The 25,377-nt window shown below is 36.6% G+C and overlaps 2 protein-coding genes across 14 annotated transcripts; one reads left to right on the forward strand and one right to left on the reverse strand.

The window, feature by feature from the left end:
* Positions 1-155: 155 nt before the first annotated feature.
* LOC110801742 (ankyrin repeat-containing protein At2g01680-like) lies at positions 156-16,251 on the reverse strand. Of its 12 annotated transcripts, none has more exons than XM_056843274.1 (11): positions 16,070-16,251; positions 14,928-15,023; positions 14,406-14,720; positions 14,048-14,292; positions 11,073-11,377; positions 10,818-10,983; positions 2,642-3,052; positions 2,054-2,478; positions 1,717-1,918; positions 1,332-1,427; positions 156-820 (listed from the first exon to the last, which is right to left on the reverse strand). In XM_056843274.1, the coding sequence occupies exons 7-11, from the start codon at positions 2,751-2,753 to the stop codon at positions 159-161; spliced, it is 1,497 nt and encodes a 498-aa protein (XP_056699252.1). In that variant the 5' UTR covers positions 2,754-3,052; positions 10,818-10,983; positions 11,073-11,377; positions 14,048-14,292; positions 14,406-14,720; positions 14,928-15,023; positions 16,070-16,251; the 3' UTR covers positions 156-158. The 12 variants fall into 12 exon arrangements, with proteins under 12 accessions (XP_056699252.1, XP_056699249.1, XP_056699257.1 ...); XM_056843271.1 differs by having other exon boundaries at positions 11,073-11,234; positions 11,314-11,377; positions 14,406-15,023; XM_056843279.1 differs by having other exon boundaries at positions 10,818-10,940; positions 11,073-11,156; positions 11,286-11,377; positions 14,406-15,023.
* A 2,075-nt stretch (positions 16,252-18,326) lies between these two features.
* On the forward strand, positions 18,327-24,781 carry LOC110801779 (ruBisCO large subunit-binding protein subunit beta, chloroplastic). Of its 2 annotated transcripts, none has more exons than XM_022007196.2 (15): positions 18,327-18,467; positions 19,908-20,163; positions 20,276-20,401; positions 20,669-20,806; positions 20,908-21,003; positions 21,115-21,357; positions 21,446-21,680; positions 22,028-22,197; positions 22,287-22,364; positions 22,887-22,958; positions 23,046-23,150; positions 23,251-23,343; positions 23,445-23,537; positions 24,168-24,291; positions 24,378-24,781. In XM_022007196.2, exons 2-15 carry the CDS (start codon positions 19,924-19,926, stop codon positions 24,389-24,391), a joined length of 1,827 nt encoding a protein of 608 aa, XP_021862888.1. In that variant the 5' UTR covers positions 18,327-18,467; positions 19,908-19,923; the 3' UTR covers positions 24,392-24,781. The 2 variants fall into 2 exon arrangements, with proteins under 2 accessions (XP_021862888.1, XP_021862890.1); XM_022007198.2 differs by having other exon boundaries at positions 18,355-18,467; positions 19,913-20,163.
* Positions 24,782-25,377: the final 596 nt, after the last annotated feature.

Consider the following 25,377-nt stretch of genomic DNA (forward strand, 5'->3'; position numbering starts at 1 on the left):
TCCAGCTACGCAAGTCTCCGCTTAAGCCACTCCCAAACATTTCGCAGCTGATAAGATTCGACCCTCTGACCTCCAAGTCATAAGGTGAGTTTCCCACCAACTCAAGTTGGTTTGAGTTGGTGGACAGTCAGAAGTGTTACAACATAGAATATCTCACACTAATAGGTGATATACCCAGATTTAACTTGACTTTGCATATCAGAATCCACTGAAAACGTCCTCGCAGAAAGGATTTGCTGGTTTCTCTGCTTCTTCAGCTTGTCATTGATCAGCTTAATACTTAATCCAACGAAAATTATCACCAAAAACACACAACAGATAGACAATACAACTCCGAACGTCCATTTCCGGTGTTCAACTTCTGGGGTTGTAGCCCACCTTGCTGCAATATATGCCGTGGCTAGGAAAGCTACCGCAAGCCATAAGAGCTTATGCGTTAGAGCCAACACCTTCCGCATTGGTGTGATACGAAATGGAATGATGCTAACAAGTATAACGACGATGCCTAGAGACAAGAACAGGGCAGCATCATTGCTGATAGAGAACACCTTAAATGCTGTTGTTTCGCCTAACACTGGCTTACCTATGTAAGGTCCTGCTTGGAAGAATCCACCTGGAGGGCTTAGGCATGCTGTGAATGTTACTGTTGCGATTAAGATTGCAATTATGTTGATCGTGTTTCTTGCATTTTGAAGGCCTTCCATGTGCATTTCTTGCATCCTCTTCTCTCGTCTATTCTTACGGCGATCTTTATCTTCCTGTAGAACGTCGAGAATTGCTTTCACAGCTTCATATAAGGGCTCTTGATAACTTGCTTTTGCTGAGAGAAAAATAGCAGACAATGTTATGTAACAATATAAAGATGGAAATTGCCTAAGCATTAGGACTAGATCTGGTGATTGGATAGGGTAGCCCAATGGATATAGAGTTTGAGTCATGTTAATAAGGTTCTTATTGGGTATTGGACAGGGTCAATATAGCCATATAGGGTCAAACTCATAACACAATAATTTGAAAACTAAAATAGTTATGATATTAAAAAGTTATATGGATAGCTTTGTATTCACTTGTATTCGCATACGACTCTTTTGTTTTCATTTTTCCTTACCCGCCCACTATCAGCCCGCTATTGACCTGCGACACGTTTTGACCCGCCCATTATCGACCCGCTAAAACTGACTCTTTCATTACCCGACCCCGCACCAACCCTGACCCAACCCACCCAATAACCAGGTCTAGTTAGGACGACATTTTTTTTTCAAAATAGTGATCTTAACTTGTTTACTAAAAAGAGCAAGAGGTCTAGAGGACTTATCCCGAACGCAACCAACCTTTGTCGTCCTGAGATACAACATTTTCAGCTGAAGAAGTTGACGAAGATTTCTTTGATTGAACCCTGTCCTCTGGATGCTCATCATTCACTATTTCTTCAAACAAACAATGAGTGAATATTGATACATAATAACACATTTTTTTAGAATGAAGATTGTATGGAATATGGTAGATCTTAGCTGGGTGTACACATCATTACATGTAGATGACTATAAGAAACGAAGGTAGGTAATAGTGTACTATGTATATCTTATAACCACTCACTTTTTCTTTTTTACTTCATCTCGATCTCTTACTTTATTCAATCTTTAAATTTTGGTATACAATAAGTAAGTCAAGCATTAAGGAACAAAGGTAGGTAACAGTGTATATCACATAACTTACCTTCACATTTCTGGATCGGTTCACCAGTAGAAGGCGACTTAATTAATCTTGAGTTGATTTGTAACAGACATTCTCTTAGATGCCTTTTGCTCAAATCTTCTTCTCCAGAATTGTTCAGAATGTCCAGAGCTGTAAACCCTGCGTCATTTCTAGTATCAAACAGCTGTTCTTTGGTTGATTTGTTGATCAAATACTCTGCAATCTGCAGCATTTCATACATGCAGCATTTTATATGTTAGTGCACTTTAATTGGTCCAAGAATTACATTCAGCATCCTTTTACCTGTAAAAAAATTATATTCAGCTCGTAGTAATTATAGGTAGTACTTTAGACGAACCTGATAGCAGTTTCCAGAAAGAGCAAGATGCAAGGGAGTGTTCCCTTGTTGATCGCGGCAGAGGAAGAGGTCGTGGCTAGAGTCGTCATTAAGAAGTTTCATCAAGCTTAAAAATGCGTCATAATGGTTATGGCGAACAAGAAGATGAAGAACAGTTTCATGCTGCTTTGTTAAAGCCAAGAAAGTGAAGAAACCTTGTGCCACGAATTCCTTAAAAATTGCTCCATTGTTGTGGACTGCTGCGAGATGTAAGGGCGTGAGGCCATTATTATCATATGACAGGACCAGGTCAGGACTCAGATTAAGGACTGTTCCTGTTATCTCTGCTTCACCATATTTACAAGCATAATGTAGCAGGTTTAGTCCATTTTCATCAGCTTCTTCGGCCAAATTTGGCCATTTTTCTATCATTTCTTGGACAATGTCTGCAACAAATTGAAATGAATACTGAAACATAATGTGAAAACTCTTAAAGTCTAAAGAGAATATCAATTTTAAATGGTTCCGAGTTAAGTTCATCAAATAAAAATATAAAGTATTTTTCTCCGATTTTTCTCCGAATTGCCTATGTAGGGAGTAATAATTTACCTGTATGTCCACGCGACACGGCAATATGCAGACAGAATAAATCAACAGGAACATCGATCTCTATCAAACGCTTGACTAATTGATGGTATCCATATTTACAAGCCAAAAACATAGCGCTTTCCTTGCTGCTGTTAAGACAATGCGCTACACTCGGTTTAACTGCCAAGAGCAAGTCCAGCACGTTTAGACTTCCACGGCGACAAGCCTCGTGAATCGGAGTTTCTCGGTGTACATTTAGAGCCTCAACCAAAAGAGGTCTCAAACTCACTATTTGAGACACAAAATGTGCATGCCCATATCTGGACGCTACATGGAGTGTGGTATCACAGGATTGCTCATTTATTTGATCAATGGAGGATTCATCCTCGTTGATTAGTTGCTCGAATCGTAACCTGTCATTGTTAATGATAGCTGCAAAGATGTCAACTGAGTTCATTTTGGTGTTGTGGACTTGTGGTGTGTGAGAAAAAACAACAAGGGAGCTAAGAAACCAGCATATACAATTAAGAAGTTATCTTTGAAATGAATGAATGATCCAGTTGTCTTTTATTTGTTTCTTTTTTTAACACACAAGAGGAGACTTTGTCAACTCAGAAACAGCCAGGAAGGGAGGAATTAAAGACCAAAGAATTCGAAATATACGTTGACTTTTATTTTGTTTTGACATAGCAAGTATACGTTGACTTAGACCCACAAGAATACTGTAGACCTAGATCCGACCCATTTACTGTATTAATTTAGACCTTGTTCTCTTCACGTGGTCTGTTCTGATTTATCTATTTGCTGGTCTGGTCTAAGATTGCTTTCTGTAGGTGATTTTTACTTTTTCTTCTGATCAAGCAATAAGTATAAGATGAACACGTCTAAAAGTCGTTGTCAGTTACGAGTACATATTTTACTTCCATTTATTTTCTAGATAAAAAAACATTTAATAATGTAAATTAATCACACAAAATAATGTTAATTTACTTCCTTAAAATTATGTGTCACGCCACATAAGATTATACGGAGTTCTACAGTTTAATAAACTTTAAACAAAGCTATTTGTAAGGGAAAAGGGTTTTTACATGTATTTGTTAAAAAAAAATTGCCTTTTTTTAACTATAATTGATATTATTGTAGAACAAAAGTCAAAAGGTGTAAAAACAAATTCAATTCCTACAAGATGATATCCAAACTAGAATTGCATATGTACGGAATAAAATTAATCATTTTACCTGTATGTCCATGCGACAGGGCAATAAGCAGACAGATATTCAAACGCTTGACTATCATTTTTACATTTACATTTTTCAAAATATACTAACTTACTAAATTATATAACTTGTAAAATATAATTTTTCCGATGAGATTATTTTTTGCGATGAGATTATTTTTTGCGATGAGATTATTTTTTTTCTTAGTATATACTAACTTACTAAATTACTATAACTTAGTAAAATTTTCTAACTTATATACTAAATTATTATAGATATACTAATTTCCTAAATTATATAATTCTTTATGTAAAATTTTCTATAAAATTTTCTGAACCATCTATACCTATTATTTAAAAAGGAACACCATAGATTATTAGAAGCCATGTGGCATCTCATTATTAGAAGACATGTGGCATCTCTCCTTTCATCCATCATTTTGTTTTGTTTTTTTTTTTCAATTTATCTTTATTGTTTCTATGATTTACAACTTCTAATGCCTCTTCCACTCCATTTTCCTTATTCAACATCAAGTTATAAATAATCTAATATACTCATTAGTCTCTTCCACTTCACCCCTTTAACATCCAGTATTTATTCAACATATAATTTTTATATTTTTCCAACCATCAAATTACGCCTCTATTTAATTCATATATTACCAAAAATCAGAAGTACTCACTAATTAAAACTTCAAAAGACATCTGAACAACCACTATACAACCGTCCGTTCTATGAACAGGCTCAAAAGCTAGTTAACTTAATTTAAAAGTCTAAAACCGTTGACTGCTATATATTTTAATTTCATTAATTTTTTAAATAAAAAAATTTAATAAAGTAAATTACCCAAGAAAAATAAACTGGCGAACAAAGGGAGCCCCAAGTGCGGGAGACGTATGAAAATAATGGCAGATTGACAGTTAAGTATTGAGCAAGTGTAGACAGTTTGATAGGAGATTAAGCTGACAAATCAAACAAATGATATTAATAATCAAATACGGAGTATTATTACTAAGATAAAAGTAAATATTATAGTAATAGAGTTTGAGTTTTATAAAATTACTAAAGTTAGAACTAGATTCGTTAATGTTAATAATACCTACTCCGTATGACATTCGAAAGAACAAAAACTACTTATCACATTTTCGGTAACAATAAACTACCATGGACCAATAAGATTCTTGCCTTATTTAGGGTGTAATAATTATTCTATAGTGATCAAATCTTAACCTGTTAAGCTTATACATGTTGCACAATTGATCAGTTTGAGCATTGGTTCAGTACGTACTACATTGTAGTGCATGAGAGTTGCCACGCTGGCACTTTCAGTTAGTATAGCTTCCTTATTTCTAGGAGTTAGTTGTAACAGATTTCAGTAGCTTCTAGAATGTATTAAGCTATAAAAGGCCTTCATTACTGTAATAATTATTCATTAGTTTTTTATCATCAATACAAACTCTCTCTCTTTTGATCACATTTTGTCATGGTATCAGAGCAGAATCAAAGATTCTTGGCTCAATTTTTCTGAAATTCCGCAAGATTTTCCTGTTTTTCTTCGAAATTTTTTGCCACAAATTCTTTCTGATTCACAGATTGTGTTGATTTTCTCAATTTCTCTGTTTTTCTTCTACTGTTTTTGATCCAAAACTATTTCTGAAAAATGGCTGCTGAAGATTTCGATTCCAATGAAGAGACTTCGAGGCGCAATTCCACACTTCCTCCTAATCAAGATCCTGCAAGCATCTATTATATTCATCCTTCGGATGCGAATTCCACTCAACTGGTCACGTTCAAGTTCAATGGTGAAGGATTCACCAGTTGGAAGAGATCAATGCTGCTTGCTTTCTCAGCTAAGAATAAAATTGGCTTCATTGATGGAAGCTATACTAAACCTGATCCTGGTTCAGTGGAGAGTAAGGCTTGGGAAAGGTGCAATGACTTGGTATGTTCTTTGATTTTAGGCAATCTGGATGATAAAATTGCTAAGAGTGTGATGTTTTTGAAGTCAGCTAGAGATGTCTGGACTGATTTAGAGGAGAGGTTTGGCTTTGCATCTTTGGCTCAGATCTATTCTCTTGAACAAAAGCTAGCTGAAATTGTTCAAGGAGATAAGAGTATTTCAGAATTTTTCACTGAGATCAAGTCAGTTTGGGATGCAATTGAGGAAGCTCATCCACTTCCATATTGCACTTGTAACAATTGTACTTGTAATGTTACTAAAAAGTTCTTTGACAGACAACAAGAGAAGATGGTGATGCAATTTATGATGAAACTTTCTGATCAGTTTGCTACCATTAGAGGAAATATATTGATGGTGCCTGCTTTGCCCAAAGTATCTGAGACATACAGATTGTTTGCTCAAGAAGAGAGACACAGAGAAGTTTCTCAGTCTAACAAACAACTGGAAACATTAGCTTTTGCAGCTGAAAAGAGGCGTTTTGGAGGAGATCATTGGAATAACAACAACAACAAAACTTTCAGAACACAGCAGAATGGTGGTTTTCAATCTGGCAACACCAACAAATATGGAAGAACAGGTTCCAGTTATTTTTGTACACATTGTCAAGTGCAAGGGCACAGTGTGGATAGGTGTTTCAAGATTCATGGCTATCCACCAGGTTTCAAAGGTTCCAGAGATTCCAAAGTAGCTGCATTCTCTTCTGGCACCAAATCTGATATTGAAACATCTGGTATGCAACAAACTGTTACTGCTCCCACTATAACAACAGAACAATATCAGCAGCTCTTGGATATGATGGCTAAGCAACAACAACCAGCTTCTGGAAATCAGCCTAGCCTTGCTATGATGGCAGGTATATGCTTACTCTCACAATCTAATTCTAAATGGTTGTTAGATAGTGGTGCATCAGACCATTTCTGTCATGATTTGTCCCAATTCTCTACTTGCAAACCAGTTGACATACCCAACACATACATAACCATACCAGATGGCAGCAAAATTCCTGTAACACATGTTGGCACTGTGGATTTGAATGCTGACATTACTCTACAGAATGTCCTATATGTGCCAAATTTCAAATATAATCTCATATCTGTTCACAAGCTGTGTCAAGATTTGAAGTGTGAAATTCGATTTACTCATGATAAGTGCTTTGTTTATTGTCAGAAAGGGAATTTGATTCCTCTTGGTGATGTGAGGTCAGGTCTTTACAATGTGGCAGAATTGCAGAAGAAGAAACAGGAACATGTTTGTAATACAGTCTGTTCTAGCTCTGTAGACAATGCTAAACTTTGGCATTTAAGACTAGGACATCTTCCCTTTAGTCAGTTGAGATTAATAAACCCTAAGTGTGAGGTGACTACTTGTATACAGGATACAATATGTCAAGTGTGTCCTGCAGCTAAGCAAACTAGAGTTAGCTTTCCTCATAGTAGCATCAAAACCACTGCTCCTTTTGAGTTGGTTCACCTTGATGTATGGGGTCCTCATTCTGTAAAAACACCTTCTGGATGTAATCAGTTCTTGACAATTGTAGATGATTACAGCAGGTTCACTTGGATACACTTGTTAAGAAATAAGAATGATTCTGTTGCTGTTATGACTAATTTCTTCAATATGGTTCAGACACAATTTGGTGTTATGGTTAAATGCATTAGATCTGATAATGCTAAAGAGTTGTGTGAAGGAGATATGAAAAAGCTGTTTCTGAAATTTGGAATCCTAAATCAAACCAGCTGTAGTGATACACCACAACAGAATGGGGTGGTAGAAAGAAAACACAAACATCTTTTAGAAACAGCAAGGGCTTTGTATATTCAATCTAAGGTACCAGCCAGATTTTGGGGTGAGTGTGTGTTATGTGCTGCATATTTGATCAACAGGATGCCATTGCAATCAATCAATCTTGATTCTCCATATTTTAGACTGCACAAAAAGACTACTGACTTATCTCATCTGAGAACATTTGGCTGTCTTTGTTATGTGTCCACATCTAGAGTAGGAAGAACCAAACTGAACCATAGAGCAACACCATGTGTTTTTATGGGATACTCTACTTCTCAGAAGGGGTACAAGGTTTTAGAACTTGATACAAATAGATTCTTTGTATCAAGGGATGTTCATTTCCATGAAAAACATTTTCCCTTTCATCTCTATCACAAACACAATTCTCCAAACAATTCTTATACACATGCCATCTACTTACCTGCTATTTCCTCTCCTGTAATCTTTGATACACCTGATTTCTCTTCCCCAGACACAATATTCCCATCAACAAACTCACTCTCCACTCCTCAGGAAGAATCTCCCTCACAAGACACTATATTTCCTTTCCCAAATTCATCTCCAAACTCACCCTCCACTCACACTCAATCCATTTCTTCACCTATTTCTGGAGATGTTGATTCCACTCCACCTACTCCTCATGAACATGTTACATCTGAGAATACCCCTACAAACTTTCCACCTAGACAATCCACTAGAACACACAGAAAACCAGCTTATCTAGATTCTTATCAATGTTACTCATCTCAATCTATCCTAAATTCAAAACCAATCTCTCCAGCTCAGTTCACTCAGCATTGGTGCAATTTAGTGTCTTATGACACTTATCCTGAAGAGTTCCAAGCTCTCCTATCACATCTTTGTGACATCACAGAACCCCTCACTTATGATGAAGCAGCTAAACAACCACTATGGGTGGAAGCTATGCAGAAAGAGCTCGATGCACTTGATCAGAATTTTACTTGGGAATTGGTAAAACTACCTAAAGGAAAAAAGGCTATAGGCTGCAAGTGGGTGTTCAAAGTCAAGTTAAAGTCAACTGGTGCTCTGGAAAGGTGTAAAGCCAGATTAGTTGCAAAAGGGTTCAACCAGAAGTATGGGATTGACTATGAAGAGACCTTCAGTCCAGTAGTAAAGATGACAACTGTCACGTGTTTGATTGCTGTTGCAGCTAGCAGAAACTGGCCTCTTTTCCAGTTGGATGTTAACAATGCATTTCTCCATGGAGATTTAAAAGAGGAGGTGTATATGCAAGTACCAGAAGGCATTGATAATCCTGATAACAAAGTATGCAAGCTGCTCAAGTCCATATATGGTTTAAAACAAGCTTCAAGGCAATGGCATGAAAAGCTTATGACTGCTCTTGAAACACAGGGGTTCATTCAATCCAAGCATGACTACAGTTTGTTCATTCACAAACAACAAGGTCATATTAATATAGCAGCAGTTTATGTTGATGATATCATCCTTACTGGTACAGATCACAACAAACTCACTGCTTTGAAAGCATACTTGCACCAAGAGTTCAGTATCAAAGATTTGGGGAAGCTGAACTATTTCCTAGGTATTGAAGTTGGCTATTCTTCTGAAGGTATCATTCTTAGCCAAAAGAAATTCACCAAAGAATTGCTCAGTGACTGTGGCTTTGATATCACAAAGAAAGCAATCACCCCTTTACCAGCTAATGTAAAGCTAACTCTATCAGATGGAGAATTGTACACTGACACAGAGAAGTATAGATCACTGGTTGGGAAACTTAACTTTCTAACTCATACCAGACCAGACTTGTCCTATGCAGTTCAGTTGTTAAGCCAGTACTTGCAAAATCCTAGACTTCCTCACATTACAGCTCTACAACACACCTTGAGATACTTGGCACACACAGCAGGACAAGGTATACTTCTAAAAGCTTCAGAGTGTATCAGGTTGCAAGCTTTCTCAGACTCAGATTGGGCATCTTGTCCAGATTCTAGAAGGTCCATCACTGGTTATGTATTGCTGTTAGGGGGGTCACCAGTTTCATGGAAATCCAAAAAGCAAAACACAGTTTCTAAGTCATCTGCAGAAGCAGAATATAGGGCAATGGCTGCAGCATCATCTGAGGTAACTTGGTTGGTTAACTTATTGGAAGACATGGGAGTTTCTAATCTTAAACCTATCAGCCTTCACTGTGATAATCAATCAGCATTACACATTGCTAGGAATCCAGTGTTTCATGAAAGAACGAAACACATTGAGATTGACTGTCATTTTACACGTGACAAAGTGTTAGAAGGCCTTCTACATCTTGCTTACTTACCCACTGAACATCAACTAGCAGATGTTTTTACCAAGCCTCTTTCATCTGCACAGTTTCAACTATTATTGTCCAAGATTGGAACTTGTGATGTTCCATCTTGAGGGGGACTGTTAAGCTTATACATGTTGCACAATTGATCAGCTTGAGCATTGGTTCAGTACGTACTACATTGTAGTGCATGAGAGTTGCCACGCTGGCACTTTCAGTTAGTATAGCTTCCTTATTTCTAGGAGTTAGTTGTAACAGATTTCAGTAGCTTCTAGAATGTATTAAGCTATAAAAGGCCTTCATTACTGTAATAATTATTCATTAGTTTTTGATCATCAATACAAACTCTCTCTCTTTTGATCACATTTTGTCATAACCAGCTGAGTTTTGCTAGTAGTGGCGGGAAGCTAGTCTGCGAGAGATTTGAGGTTGCTGGTTCTTGCAATGGGTTGGTGTTGATACTAAGTGGGCTGCATCACATTGCTGTTTGCAACCCTGCATTCGAGCGTAGTTTCAGGATCTTACCATGCATAAACTATGATGGCCATTATTCTAGGTTCAACCAGAGCAACCAATGTGTATTTGAAACAAGTATTGACGGAGAAGGAGCAGAGGAAATCTATCAAGAAGCAGAATGAGGGATTACTCAGGTCACTAGATAAAAATGTATGATTACGTGATCACACATTTTATATGTAACCTACTCTGACATCTTATCTATCTGTCGAGTTCAATTTATGCACAATTCACACAGACCATATAACTTACAGTTAAACACCTAAAACACAGAGATACCAGTAACACTCCTATTGAGGCATGCAGGAATTAAGGACAGATTCGATGAGTATCAGTGTGTCATTACAGGTGCACAAACTAACAAGTTCCATCAACGTAGAGTACAATGCATTCAAAGCAACTGGCCAAAAACTGCCGAAAAAAGAGACTCACCATTAGGATGCTTTGCCTGAAACTTGCTCCTCAGTAGACCTCCACCACCACCAGTTACGCTTCGAATCAACGTGTGCAACCAAGCTGGGTGTCCCTATTGAGCTCCCAGAAAGGCAGAAATCCCTATTTGTTTATAACTCAACCATTAAAAAATCTGACTAGCCATCTGCCATTCACCAGCAACCCAAACACAAAATTCACTTATGCCTCATAGATAAAATACTACAGCAGTAATTTCTAAGAAATTAAGTTTACCTGCAACAGAGGCACCATAGAGCATACGGAGATCTACTATGACACCATTGAATCAGTTCTTGAAGCCAATTGCCTTAGGATTGCCTTTGAACAAACCGAGAACAGTAAGAGCACCATCCAATGCTGAATGTTGATACAATCATCTTTCATCACCACCCTAGTCTGATACAGTAATTTGTTATCTATAACCTGATATTTATCTGGTCACCGTACCTAAGACTGCGCATTTAGTAGCACTTACGCTCACGAACAAGTCTGTGAATGCCAAGTAGGTTGTGATTTTAGCTGGAGACAATCTTGGTAACCTAATCGATGAAAAAAAACAAACACCCAAGAAAACTGTCAAAATTACACTTCAATGTAGTTGTTTTGTTGACAATTAATACATGAATGATTGATAAAGTTGACAAACTAACAATAACTCTCAACTGTACCCTCCTCCCTCTCTTTCTAACCAGAAACAAGGAATGAGTTTACTACTAAAATAGGTTGGTTGACGATTTGTAAGCAGATGCTTGAACCCCAAGTCATTCAGGATCATTATGAAATACTGGCATAATTCAAGTTGACGATAACAGCAACTAAGAAAAGGACAAAGTGAAGCTTGGATCCCAAGTATATCTTTCTATACATATACCAATAAATACCATCTCTCAACTACACTTGCTTCACACCAAAATCATCAATACCAGTTTTCTTCCAAATCAGTTCTCTTCTTCTTTTGAACGAAGAAAGAATGAACCATCCATTTTACTTTTACACTATGGGATCCAAAAACATTCCCGTGGAAATGACTATAATAACCCTATCACATTTGCCCGTAAAATCGCACTCTCGGTTTAAATGCGTATGCAGGTCCTGGAAAAATCTCATCGAAAACCCAAGTTTCTTCAAACTCCATCTCAATCGTCCCTCAAAGTCAACTCCTACAATTGCTCTCTAATCCTCACCATCTATCGTACCGTCACGATAAATGGTTCCCCTACCATTGTCCGTGCCCTCTATCGTGCTTACCTTGAACTTAATGACATCAAACTCAATATAAACAAGCTTGTCTTGCCTCCGTCTTTTAACCCATCCCTCTATAGCGTTAAAAAATACAAAAAAATCTACGGAAGTGGAACAAAAAAGGTAGTCTTTGGGAGAGATGTGGTTGCTGGCTCTTGCAATGGGTTGGTTTTGATCTTAAGTGGGACGCACCACATTGCTATCTGCAACCCAGCTATTGAACAAGAGCATGCGGGATTCAAGTTACTACCTTGCATAAACTATAGGTATGGTTCTTACAATTACTATTGCGAGGAACATTATCAAGATTACCAGCTGAACTATGAAAATCCAACTTACCCACGCTATGTAAGTCAACGTTTTAACTTCAGGGTTTACGGGTTTGGCTATGATAATTATAGCCATTGCTTTAAGATTATATCTTTAACTCCAAAAACAGCTCTCATCTATAGTTTGATGAAAGACAGCCATACATGGAGGGAGATTGCCTTGCCTGATTTCAAGAACAATGTCCACAACTTCGCTGGGAACTGGGAAGAGAAGTTGTATATCCGAGCATACAACCGAGGAATCCCGACCAACAACCACTTACACTGGAACATTACCAAGTATGATCCACTGATTCCCGAATATTCTTGGGAAATGATCCTGAACTTTGACCTTCCGAAGGAAGAATGGGGTGAAGTGCCGGTGCCAGATACATTAGATCAAAAGTATTGTTTGCAAAGCTACATATTAAAATCCTACATTATAGTGCTTGGAGAGGTAAATGGATGCCTATGCCTCTTGCTATCACGAGGTATTAGTTATCCTCATCTCGAATTATGTATTATGAAAGAGTATGGAATGAAAGAATCTTGGACAAATTTGTGCAATGTACCAAATGGAAGCGGTGTTCCTCTGGTTTATCGCACAGCGCGACATGAATTGTTGTTGCCGGGAGCCCAGCATGGTTCGGGTTGGTATAATCCAAAAGAGAACAGGATAAGGAAGGTTGAGTTTCATGGATGTAAGTTTACCGGCAAGCATTACTACTCTACGAGAGTGAAAATGTGTATCGAAAGTTTTGTTCATCCGTTTTCAAGTATCGAAGGAGGACAAGGGGCTGAGGAAAAATCTATCAAGAAGCATAAGTCACCTGTACTGAATTCTTCTGGGTGGTGTATTTACTGTTTGCAATTATGCCTTGTTTTGCTCCTGCTAGAACGGGTGTTGGTTTTGGAAAGTTGGGCCTCCTCCTGTGTTTTTGTATGTTTCGTAAACAGTGTTTGGTCAGACACTCATCTTAGGAAAAGGTTGAAGCAAGTCTTGAGCAAAGCTCTTCCTAGACCTTAGTTTCAGAGGAAACTCCATCTTAGAATTAGGGTATTTTCAGAGGAAACTCCACCTTCCCCTAAAATAGAGGGTATTTTCTAGATGAGGGTTCTTCTCGATATGTATGTGTGAATGTATGTTTCACCTCATAGCAAGCAAATGGACAATTTTATAATCAACCAGTGTCTTTCAGATTTTCTTTGTAATATAGAGCATTTGACATAATAACATGCGCCTTAAGGAAACAAAACAGAGGATACACATAGGCTAATTTATCTTATCATCCCCATTAAAATTAACAGCGGAATCGAACAAAGAAAATGAATTTCTGTACATCAAGAGCCTAGTTTTACTAATGTTTCTTTCCAATATCAACCTCCTATCTAATGACCTGACTAACATATGTTACGGAGTATATAACCTACTCTGTCGAGTGAAATTAACTGGTTCAATTCATGTATAGTTCACATAGGTAGCAGATCAAATATCTTGCAGCTGAACACCTAAAATGCAGAGACCTCGGTATAAATTTCCACCGACGTATACAGGAAAACAAACTGTGCTGCCGGCGCACAAACTAATAAGAGCCCCCAATGTTCAGTGCAATGCATTAAAAAGACAAATGACCCAAAATTGCCTAGAAAGAGACTCACCATCAGTTTTCCCTCTGAAGTTTTCCCAGAATGAGAGAAATATCCCTGAAGTTTTCTCCTCGAGACACCCGTCCTCCACCACCAGCCATGAAGAGATGCGTCCATTCCTCCGGATAAACATGCACAACTAAACTGAGTGTCTCGCCTTGTTCAAGCTCTAAGAAAAGGAAGAGAGAATCCCTGATTGTTTTCATCCTAACCAGCAATTCCTCCTCTTGGAGGCAATATATGATCTGACTAGCTACCTGTCATTCAAATAAATGAACCTCAACCATCAAATCGCTTATAGAAGAAGAAAAAATTATTTTAAGAGTTGATTATCCTGCAACAGAAGCATCATAGGGATATTTACTATTACCTTTAAACGAACCAACAACTTAAAGACACCTTCCCTTCAGTGTTGAACGATCTCACAATCATCTTTCACCAACACCCTAGTCTGAAACAGTAACTTGTTATCTTTAATCTAATCTTCATCTGCTCTTCATGCCTGACACTACGCATTTTTTAGTGTCACTGCTTTCAGTACCGTGATCTCCCTGATCTGTATCACGTTGGCTATACAAATGCAGATACTCCTGATTTTATGCTCAGTCCAAATAAGCTCCTCGTATTCCAGTCACGTCGACCCTCAAAGACGGGTCGAATGATTCACATCTATTGGCTCAAATACCTGTCAACCAAAGCATGGCGAATTATAAAGAGAAGGACATGACTCAAAGAAAAATGCTCCAATAAGGGGAGATCACGGTACTGAAAGCAGAACAGGAATTCGGAAGAGGTAATACTAAAGGAGAGTAGCAATGCAACATAATGGCATACAGAATGCATCAAATAATGACTTATCAAAATAGAAAAGAGAGCACATTAGCTTCTTCACATTCACCAAATGGGAGCTCCATAGAATTGTACTTCCGCTGCAATCTGATATCCCGATTTGGTAGACTGCTTAATGCTTAAACTACTTAGTGAGATGCTGGAAGTGAAGAAGGAAAGGATAAGAATTAAGAAACATCCCAGGTGAAAAACACTATTCTATCAAGCATCTTAAAGAAAATTTTCATGTTAACTGGAGTACTATTTCAAACTTCAAAGTATTGTGATAAATTTTATGTTTTAAAATTTTCATGTTAACTTACTCCTAAACACCTAAAAAGTCAAAACCAATCTTCAACAAATCAAGCACAAAACAGCATCCTCGGTGTACGCATCCCAAGCACTAGCAATTAAAAATAGAGGATCAGACTTCACATACTGACATACTGCCTAAATTTTACACCTAGTGTTTGGTTTGGTGTAAAATGTTTTTAATTACTTTTCTCTTTCAATCATTTTCCATTGTTTGTTTTGGCAAGGTGCGTAAAAGAAAATTCCCACAATGAAAAATGGGTGGAAAATATTTTCCATTTTGAAAGGAAAGGAAACCACTTTTACTCCTTATTTCCCTCTTCTCTCTCCCCTCAACCTTTACCCATCTACTCCCATTTTATTTTCTATATGACTCTTCTTGTAAGGAACCAAACAAAGGAAAACTAGTTTGGAATTGTATTTTTCCTTTAAAATGTTTTAGCCAAACCAAACGGAGCCCTAAATACACTAAAAGTGAAGAACCTCAACCCCTAATTCAAAACTCAACAAATATACACCAATATTCAACAAAACAGGCTTTAACTTACAATGATGAGTTGCAAAATTAATCAATCATACTTCACATGCCTAATATGCATCCAAAAAACAACACATTTCTGGCACAAACAAATTCCGCAGTGAAAAACTACTAAAAGAAATTAACATCGATGTTCAATAAATTAACCTCAATAAACAGAATTTTCATCCAGAATTCTCAGAATTACAAAGTTCAGCGCTCGTGAATTCACAGATAAACTCAATTTCGGATTAAAGAACCCACAAACTTCTTGCGCAAAATTCAAAATTGCAGTTGAGTACTCCTATTTAACAAAATCTGAAAAAAAAAATAGCAAAAATTCAGAATATAAAATCAGTGTTTGTAATGGAACTTACAATGATGAATTCAGTGATAATGGAGATATCAGATGTTTCCAAGATTCCTCCCCATTTTTAGAACTTCTCACAAACTCTATTTCATAGTGAGCTTGGTTTTGGTGTAGTCCTTCGATCCTTCAACACTACTCTGTTCAAAATAAGTTCAAATATGACTGAATAAATGGAAATGTTTTTTTTGTTTAACGATCTTTTCAAAAGTAAATGTTTTTTATTACTCCTTCCGTCCTCTAATATAGGAGGAAGTCCAAATACACGCCTGGCATGTATTTGCAAAAATATGTCAACCCCAAATAAAAAGGTAAATGTAAATGTTAAATATTTTTGGGGGGAAATGTATAACGGAATTGTAAATTTGTAAAACGGGGTGGTGATTTGGCATTGCTGAGTTGGTATTGGTATTACAAAAATGGTATTGGTATTACAAAAATGGTACTAAATTTTTTTAAATGAAATTCATTTTCCTTAAATGGTACTCGTTTTGTACTAAATTTTATAAAGTGGTATTAATATCACAAAAATGGTGCTAAATATTTTAAAATGGTATTCATATTACAAAATTGGTACTCAATTTTTCTATATGGGATCCAAGTTGGCAAACGGGGTTGACTATTCAACAATTTCAAAATGGCTGGGAAATTACAAACAAGCCCATGGCATGTATTTCATAATACATGCCTGGCTGCCATTTTGACGCCCTCCTAATATAGTGCCTGTTTTCCTAAAATTGTGTCCCTAAATGATGTGCATATTTCTATTTTAAACCATTAATTTTTACTTTGAAAATTGTACTTTTTGACTTTTATTCAACCTATGTGCTTGATTTTTTGTCTTTTTTAGACCTATTTATTATGTACACACTTTTAATCTCTAATTTCTCTCTCCATAAAGCCAACTAATATGTGCTTTATCTTAAAAGTACAAATAATTATTGTTTTTCTTATCAATATTATCTTTTACCTTAATAATCGTGATTTTGGTCAAACGGGCACTATATTATGGGACGGAGGGAGTACAGATTTGCGTAATTTTTTTTATAAACGCCTTAAAGCACTAGAACCCGGTCCCGACCACCCGTCTGATATTTCAAATCAGAGCGAAAAAATTTCACAAGTAAAGTGTCACATATCACGTAACTTTCTTATAACGCCCTTTAATTTATAGTACTAGTATTATGTGCACGCGATGCGTGCGTGCATATTAGAAAACTTAAAATTGTAGAATATTTTGACATTTCAACGATTATTCCACAGCATGTAAAAAGCTTTCCCTCTTCTCCCAAAACACATACGTACAAATATGCCTTGTAATAGGCACCAATCAACCAACTAATCAACCAAATTATGCATAAGTAAATTACTAAAGTGTGTTAAGTATAATTATCTTGTTATAACTAACATGTTATATCAAAATCTCAGTATCACTTTCTTCTTTTGCTCGCAATATACTTATTTAACCACATGCACTCCTCCGCTCAATCGATGTGCAACACATATAACCAACAACATAAGAATGTTCAGGATTAAAATCTCCAATTGGTGGAGATAGCACCCTTGAAAAAGCTTTGTTTCCGAAACATGAGAATACTTTTTCCATGACCCGATTGCATCCATTATGCTGCATGAACGTCAAGAAAATATGTTAAGATGTAAAAACAACATGAGCTAATTAATTCAAAAGTTTATGTAGTCATAGTATTAGATTAAAACATGTTGAAGTAGTGACTTTATTTCAGTAGCTAAGCAACATAAAATGTGTTGTGCAAGGTCATGTAGTATTGTTACTCTCCGTATAAAAAAGGATTTTGTTAAATACGGGCCTGGGACGCACCCGTCATCAAGAGAGAGCCCACTTAACAAGTCCAAATGAGGTTCCACCTTAAAACCATATGGCAATAAGGGGAGTAGCCCCTTGGCCTTATTAAGTGTTTAACTCTCTTCTCTTTTATCAATGTGGGACTCTCACACGTGATGTTTCATGGGTTAGATCTTAACATATTTAAATAGTTATTTGGAATAGTTACAACATTAATGAGATTGTAAGATTGACACTTTTGAAATCCTTGAAAAATGATAGCGCTTCTGAGGCAACGATTGCATGCTTCATATATGACGTTATCCAACATGATCAACACGACATGCATATGCAGTAACTCGACAGTACTGTACCTACAATAAAAAGCAAAGTTTGACAATCATGTACATAATATTGTATAGAGATACTCCGTAGAGGACTAAAGTCAGAACCCGATCCGGACGACCCGTTTCACCTCATCTAGAATCTTCCATGGTTCAATATGTTAAGTTTAAACGTTATCTATGAGCCTATGACCACCCTTATCTCTACAAACCTGGTTTCACTTCACTTACAACGTTCATCTTCCTCTCCAATTTCACGGGTAAGTGTACCTTCATCTTCCTCTTCCTCTTCCTCTTCCTCATTTCTCTCAAACGTAGTTTGCTCAAAACTTATCCACTTACCTTCTAAATGTAGCTGTTATATTATTATTTGTTGCATTTCAATCTTAATTTACAAACTTATAGTGAATTCTCCTGAATTAAGATGCAATTTAATCATTATTAGCATTTCCCATGTCACAAAATCCTGGGTTTCCATTTATTGTTCATATCCTAATTTGGTCAGACATCTCAAATTAAGAATCTTAATTACTGAATTTCACACTATAATTATAGTGTTCAATCCAATATTTATGAATTTATGGAGTTGGGTTTTTCTTGAGGAGTGAGACCTGATTATTTTGATGTTAATTTGAACTTGCACTTCTTCAATCATTATTAGCATTTCCCATGTCACAAAATCCTGGTTTTCCAGTTATTGTTCTTCTCTCATTTGGCCAGATATCTCAAGTAAGACTCATAATTACTGAATTTCACACTAAATTGTAGTGTCCAATCCAATATTTATGAATTTATGGAGTTGGGTTTTTCTTGAGGAGTGAGACCGAATTTTTTATGTTAACTAGCTTTAGAGCCCGTTCTTTGAACTGACAATTATATAGTGTTTGTTAAGCCGTTTTTTCAAGTGTTAATTTTATTGAGGGCTTGTGATTTTAGTTAGAGTATATGATTTATATGGAGGTGATCAATTTCTAAGTTGAACAAATATATAAATTATATGGTGAATTAATATTAAGTGTTAAAGAGGGAGATGAAGTAGTAGAGGTTGAATATGAATTAATGTAGGATGAGGAATATGAAGTGGAAGATGTGTTGAAGTTGTGAAATGCTTCGTATAACAAACAACAACACGAAAAATTGGAAATAAAAATTAAATTAAAAATTCCATGAATGAAAGAAGGAGGTGACATGTGTCATCTAACAAAAAAAAATCCATGGATGAAAGAATGATCGTGACACGTGTCATCTAATCATGTATGGTTATCCTTTTTAAATATTAGGTATAGATAGATTTGAACTTGCACTTCTTCAATCTATATTAGCATTTCCCATGTCATAAAATCCTGGTTTTCCAGTTATTGTTCATATCCTAATTTGGTCAGAAATCTCAAATTAACTCTTAATTACTTAATTTCACACTATAAATGTAGTGTTCAATCCAATATTTATGAATATATGGAGTGGGGTTTTTCATGAGGAGTGAGACCGGAATTTTTTGATGTTAATTTGAACTTGCACTTCTTCCATCATTAACATTTCCCATGTCATAAAATCCTGGGTTTCCATTTATTGTTCATATCTAATTTGGTCAGATATCTCAATTAAGACTCTTAATTACTGAATTTCACACTATGGTAAGTGTTTAATCCACTACTATGGATTTTTTTGATGTTAATTTGAACTTGCATTTCTTCAATCAGGACAGACAGTGTATAAATGGCATCAACTTTCGTAACCATGTCCGCTGTCGGGTCTTTGACATCTGTTGGAACCCAAATTGACAAGAAAAGTTTCATCTCATCACATAAATTGTCTTCTTTGAGTTGCATATCGTCGACTTCATTAAGAGGGAATCAAAGTTATGTAGTACCAAGGAAAAGGTATTCCTTAAGGATTAACGCGGCAACAAAACGATTGCATTTCAATAAAAATGGTGCTGCTATTAGGAAACTACAGGTTGGTATTTGGAGTATTGTTTGAATTGCTGGTATAATGATGGATTGATGGCAATTGTGTATTGGTTTAATTTCTGACATTGTTGATTTTTCGGTCTGATTTGAAATATCAGGCGGGTGTGAATAAGCTAGCAGATGTTGTTGGTGTTACTCTCGGTCCTAAAGGAAGGAATGTAGTTTTAGAGAGCAAGTATGGCTCTCCTAAAATCGTTAATGACGGTGTAACTGTGGCCAAGGAGGTATGAACTCTGAATAAACAAGCTCTTTTAGTGCTGAAATGCTACTGTGATTTTTACTTTTTCAGTTATGAAATGCTGTATTCGGCATTGCTGTTTAGGACTCTTTAACGTTAATCTGGATATATTATTTTCATGTCGGAGATGAGATTCAATAAGCTGATTCTGTTGACATCAATAAGCTGATTTTGCTGACATCAATATTCATGTTTAGAACTCTTTAATGTTACTCTAGTTTTGTTGACATCAATAAGCTGATTTTGTATGCAGATTGAACTTGAAGATCCTGTTGAAAACATTGGTGCTAGGCTTGTAAGAGAAGCTGCATCAAAAACTAATGATTTAGCTGGTGATGGGACTACTACATCAGTAGTCTTAGCGCAAGGTTTGATTAACGAAGGTGTTAAGGTGTGAGGATGCTACATATAATCATTGTATGCCTCTGAAAGTTGCATGTTATTTGGCATCGAACCACCTTCCTCACTGATAAGTGATTATATTTTTTTCAGATTGTGTTAGCTGGGGCTAATCCTATACAAATAGCCAAAGGGATTGAAAATACTGCAAAAGGTTTGATATCTGAGTTGAAGTTGATGTCCAAAGAGGTAAATTGTTTCCTGCTCCATTAATAGTTGTCAATTTGATGCTCGAGAGCTGAACACAACTACACAAGTCTGTTGCTGGTTTTTGCGATGAATTTTTTATGCATTTTACAGGTTGAAGACAAAGAACTTGCGGATGTTGCTGCTGTTAGTGCTGGAAACAACTATCAAATAGGAAATATGGTTGCCGATGCTCTAAGCAAAGTGGGGCGCAAGGGTGTAGTGACTCTCGAAGAAGGAGCAAGTGCTACAGACAGCTTATATGTTGTTGAAGGAATGCAATTTGACCGTGGCTATTTCTCACCGTACTTTGTCACTGATAGTGAGAAATTGATTGTTGAGTATGAAAATTGTAAGGTATAAATCTTGAAGTTTATTACTCTGTACCTATTTGTGACGAATATCTACTCAGGTAGGATGATTAATGTGTTGTTTTGCTATGTAGATCCTGATGGTTGACAAGAAGATTACAAATGCAAGAGAGCTTGTTAATGTCTTAGAAGATGCAATTAAAAACAACTACGCAATTTTGGTTATGGCGGAAGATATAGAGCAAGAACCTCTTGCAACCCTAGTTGTAAACAAACTCAGAGGATCTCTTAAGATTGCTGCAATGAAAGCACCTGGTTTTGGAGATCGGAGGCACCAATATCTTGACGATATTGCTGTCCTTACCGGAGGTATTGCCCGAATACACTAATTCTTAAATGGACCCGGTCCACACGAAATTTTTTGTGGACCATGCCTAAAAAAAAGTTAACAACTAGTTTCTAATTTATTTGACGTGTTTATTAGAATCATTATGAAAAAGTATAACTTTGTATCGTTGGTACATGGTGTGCTTGAATAATGTGATTATAAATCATGACACGATTCTCTTTTAAAAACATAGGGTTACTTTTATTCAAAAAATGGTTACTGTATCAAAGAAAAATTAGTGTTGAATTTATTATAGTCACTACGTGAAAAAACAATTTTTGCTTCGAATTTCCCTCATCTTTCAGTGAGCTAACTGATTAATCAACAGGAACTGTAATCAGAGATGAGGTTGGTTTGTCATTGGACCAAGCTGGTAAAGAGGTGTTGGGCCATGCTGCAAAAATTGTGCTCACCAAGGAAACAGCTACCATTGTTGGGGATGGAAGTACACAAGAAGCAGTTGCTATGAAAATTTCTCAGATTAAGAAGCAAATTGAGGTAGAATGCTTATTAAACTTCAGTTGTTAATTAGGTTGTTAAACTGTGGAGTTTTTTGAACCTGATGTATATATAACAATGGTTTTCAGAACGAAGACTCGGCTTATGAAAAAGGCAAACTAAATGAAAGAGTTGCTAAACTTACCAGTGGTGTTGCTGTTATTCAGGTAACTTTTCATGAGCTTGAAAATGTTTCAAAATTTTCTTCCACAAAAGACAGTTATTTTTTTTTTTTTGGGTAAATAAAAGATTATATTAATACCAAAAGAGAAGTTTAAGTACATATCACCAGTACACCATTCTTCCTAAACAAGGTACACAGATTTCAGAGCCCAAGTTCCCCCACCTTCTAGGAAGGGTTGAGAGCAGGATCCTCAAAAAAACAACTTAAACTACGCAAAGCAAATCTCTCATTACACCATTACAACGGCAAGCTACCTTAAAAATTATATTTCTAAAGACAGCACCTGGATTTTCACAGCTCCCAGTAAAAAAAAAAAATTTAAAAAAATTGTTTCTTTGAATCCAGATTGCGTACACAGCTTCTGAAAAACACATTCCGCGTAGTTGCTTGATGTGTTGTTTTTTCCTACAAGCTTTAGCAGCTTCTTGATAAAAAAGAAGTCCAAAAGACAGTTTTCCTAAAATCACTTATTCGGTTATTCCATGTTTGTTGATTATTCCCACAGGTTGGAGCACGAACTGAAACTGAGCTTAAAGAAAGGAAGCTGAGAGTAGAGGATGCACTTTGTGCAACAAAGGTATCCTCTTTTACTTCCTTGGATTTTATAACCATCCTATTAATTTGCTTAGGCGAGAACTGACTCAGAAACTTATAATCTTATTAGGCAGCGGTAGAGGAAGGTATAGTTGTAGGTGGAGGGTGCACGTTACTGCGCCTATCAACTAAAGTTGATGCCATAAAGGCAACTCTTGGAAATGCAGAGCAAAAGGTTCTCTCATTCAAATCCACCATTGTTGATCATAATAATGTCATTTTATCTCTGTCTTTTAAGATGAACTGATATTCACACAATTCATACAAATTCTCAGCTTGGAGCAGATATTGTCAAAAGAGCGCTTAGTTATCCACTGGATCTGATTGCCAAGAATGCAGGAGTTAATGGAGCTGTTGTAATAGAAAAGGTCAAAATACAAGGCATATTTGAGTTATTGTATAGAACATGATGGTGACAGTGGAATTGAGAAATCCTTCTAGTATTGGCTGATGCTTTTATAATTTTCAGGTGCTCTCTAATGATGACCCAAGATTTGGATACAATGCTGCAACAGGAAAATACGAGGATCTGATGGCTGCTGGAATCATCGATCCTGCTAAGGTTTTATTTTTATTATTTCGATTATAGTTTTCTTTTCCATTTCTGATGGAGCCAAAGATTCATTTGTTCTTTTGTCTTTGAGATGTAATCAAAATGGCTCTTAAAACTTTTTCGCTTCCTTTCCATGAAGTAGAAGATGGTTGTCCCGTTATTGTCCAGTTATCGCTTTTGGGTCAATTGGAAACCTCTCTGCAATTGCAGGGGTAAGGTTACGTTACTTACGTACGTCTGACCCCCTCCCCCCCTTACCCCGCTTGTTGTGGGAGCCTCTTTGAGGCAATAGGGTAATGATAATAATAAAAAAAAGTATATATATATATATATATATAATTATAGTTTTTTAAGCTTAATATAAGCACCGTGTGAGGATCCTCTTCATTTTTAAAAGAAATGCATGGTTTGTTTCTAAAATCAACGGTTGTGAATGCGTGAAGGGGGAAACTAGGGGGGTTTTGAGAATTCTGTTTTTTTTACTAGCTTAGGTGTCGTTATCTTAACTCTTAAGATAGGAAATAGATGAAAAGTAATGTATGGGTGTATGTTATCTTTCATTTCCAATGTCAAATGAGTAATTAAGGCCAAATTGGTTAATTTCTTTCTTTCTCTGCATTATTGTGTTGCAATTTACAGGTGGTAAGGTGTTGCTTGGAGCATGCTGCGTCTGTAGCAAAGACGTTCCTCACATCAGATGCCGTAGTTACTGAAATCCCAGAGCCTGAACTTGCACCTGCTGAAAACCCCATGGACAACTCTGGTACGTTTCTTTTTGTTTTCTTCTGTTTCCTGATTTCATTCATGTTTAATTAAGCTCATCTTTTCTAAACCATTTTTCTGTTACAGGTTTTGGGTATTAAGCTCTGTGTATACAGTTCTGAATACAATCTTCAACCATAATTGGTGAATAACCATCAAAGTTGCAGAACTGCATGTGTTTTGACAAGGATTGTTGAATATCAGGATCGGAATAAAAACACAATTCGAATGATGAGGAAATTTTGAGAAACAAGATGTTGTGTTTCTTGTTGGTGTTTGGTATTTTGTTGAGCAGTTTTGAGATGGCTAGTGGGAGTTTTGGTGTTATTTTGTTGAGCAGTTTTGAGATGTAGGCAGATGTAGGTGGTGATACCAGTGTGTGAAGCTAACTTATCCCAATTTTGAGTACAAAATTAACAATTACAGAGCCAATTTTGAAGTGATGAACTGATTAGAAGCTGCTCAAATAGACAAACTGTTTACTTTCTCAATTTTGTTTTGCCATGCAATTTTGTGATCAATATTTGGGCTGTGACAGGCTGGGATTTTACACAAAACTCGTGTCCAAACCCATTATTTTGGTGCGGGCTTTTTGGGCCGAAACATGTTCTTTCGGTGTTTTTTTGGGCTGGGTTTTGTTTTTTCGGGTTGTGTCGAGGTGGGTCTGTGGGTTGGGCTGTAGTTGTTCAGGTCGAGATTTTCATGTTCGCTGTCGTCATAAATTTTGAGTTTTCATTCTTTCGGAGTCAGTTTTCCATCTCTGTTGTCACTTTTCAAAATCAATACTATAACTTTATGAAACTCAAAACGACAAACACCAGCTACACCACCCACTCTGAGATATAATTGGTTGCGCGCAAATGTAGTGGACTTACTTTCATACTCAACCCCATATTATACCACCAAGCTAAGCCCCTTAGGGCCCTTACTATAGTCCACTAAACTTTAACTATTACAAAGTCAATCGGATCCTAAATTCGGACTAAGTGATTTCCTATAACAACAACGGGCCCTAACCCACCGCGGATTAACCGAGCTCAGGATATCAGGCTAGACTCTTTATGATGGCTAAGGGCTAGACCTGTCA

Source organism: Spinacia oleracea, chromosome 4 (assembly GCF_020520425.1).
Source record: "Spinacia oleracea cultivar Varoflay chromosome 4, BTI_SOV_V1, whole genome shotgun sequence".
In the NCBI taxonomy this organism is placed as follows: domain Eukaryota; kingdom Viridiplantae; phylum Streptophyta; class Magnoliopsida; order Caryophyllales; family Amaranthaceae; genus Spinacia; species Spinacia oleracea.

Bases quoted from the DNA above. Each gene is read 5' to 3' on its own strand.
- LOC110801742 (XM_056843272.1), bottom strand. From the start codon at position 2,753: ATGTTTTTGGCTTGTAAATATGGATACCATCAATTAGTCAAGCGTTTG. The intron at 2,479-2,641 runs GTAAATTATTAC...AATTTGTTGCAG, and splicing joins CGTGTCGCGTGGACATACAG to ACATTGTCCAAGAAATGATA. The intron at 1,919-2,053 runs GTTCGTCTAAAG...GAAATGCTGCAG, and splicing joins TTTCTGGAAACTGCTATCAG to ATTGCAGAGTATTTGATCAA.
- LOC110801779 (XM_022007196.2), top strand. From the start codon at position 19,924: ATGGCATCAACTTTCGTAACCATGTCCGCTGTCGGGTCTTTGACATCT. The intron at 20,402-20,668 runs GTATGAACTCTG...TTTTGTATGCAG, and splicing joins GTGTAACTGTGGCCAAGGAG to ATTGAACTTGAAGATCCTGT. The intron at 23,344-23,444 runs GTCAAAATACAA...TATAATTTTCAG, and splicing joins GAGCTGTTGTAATAGAAAAG to GTGCTCTCTAATGATGACCC.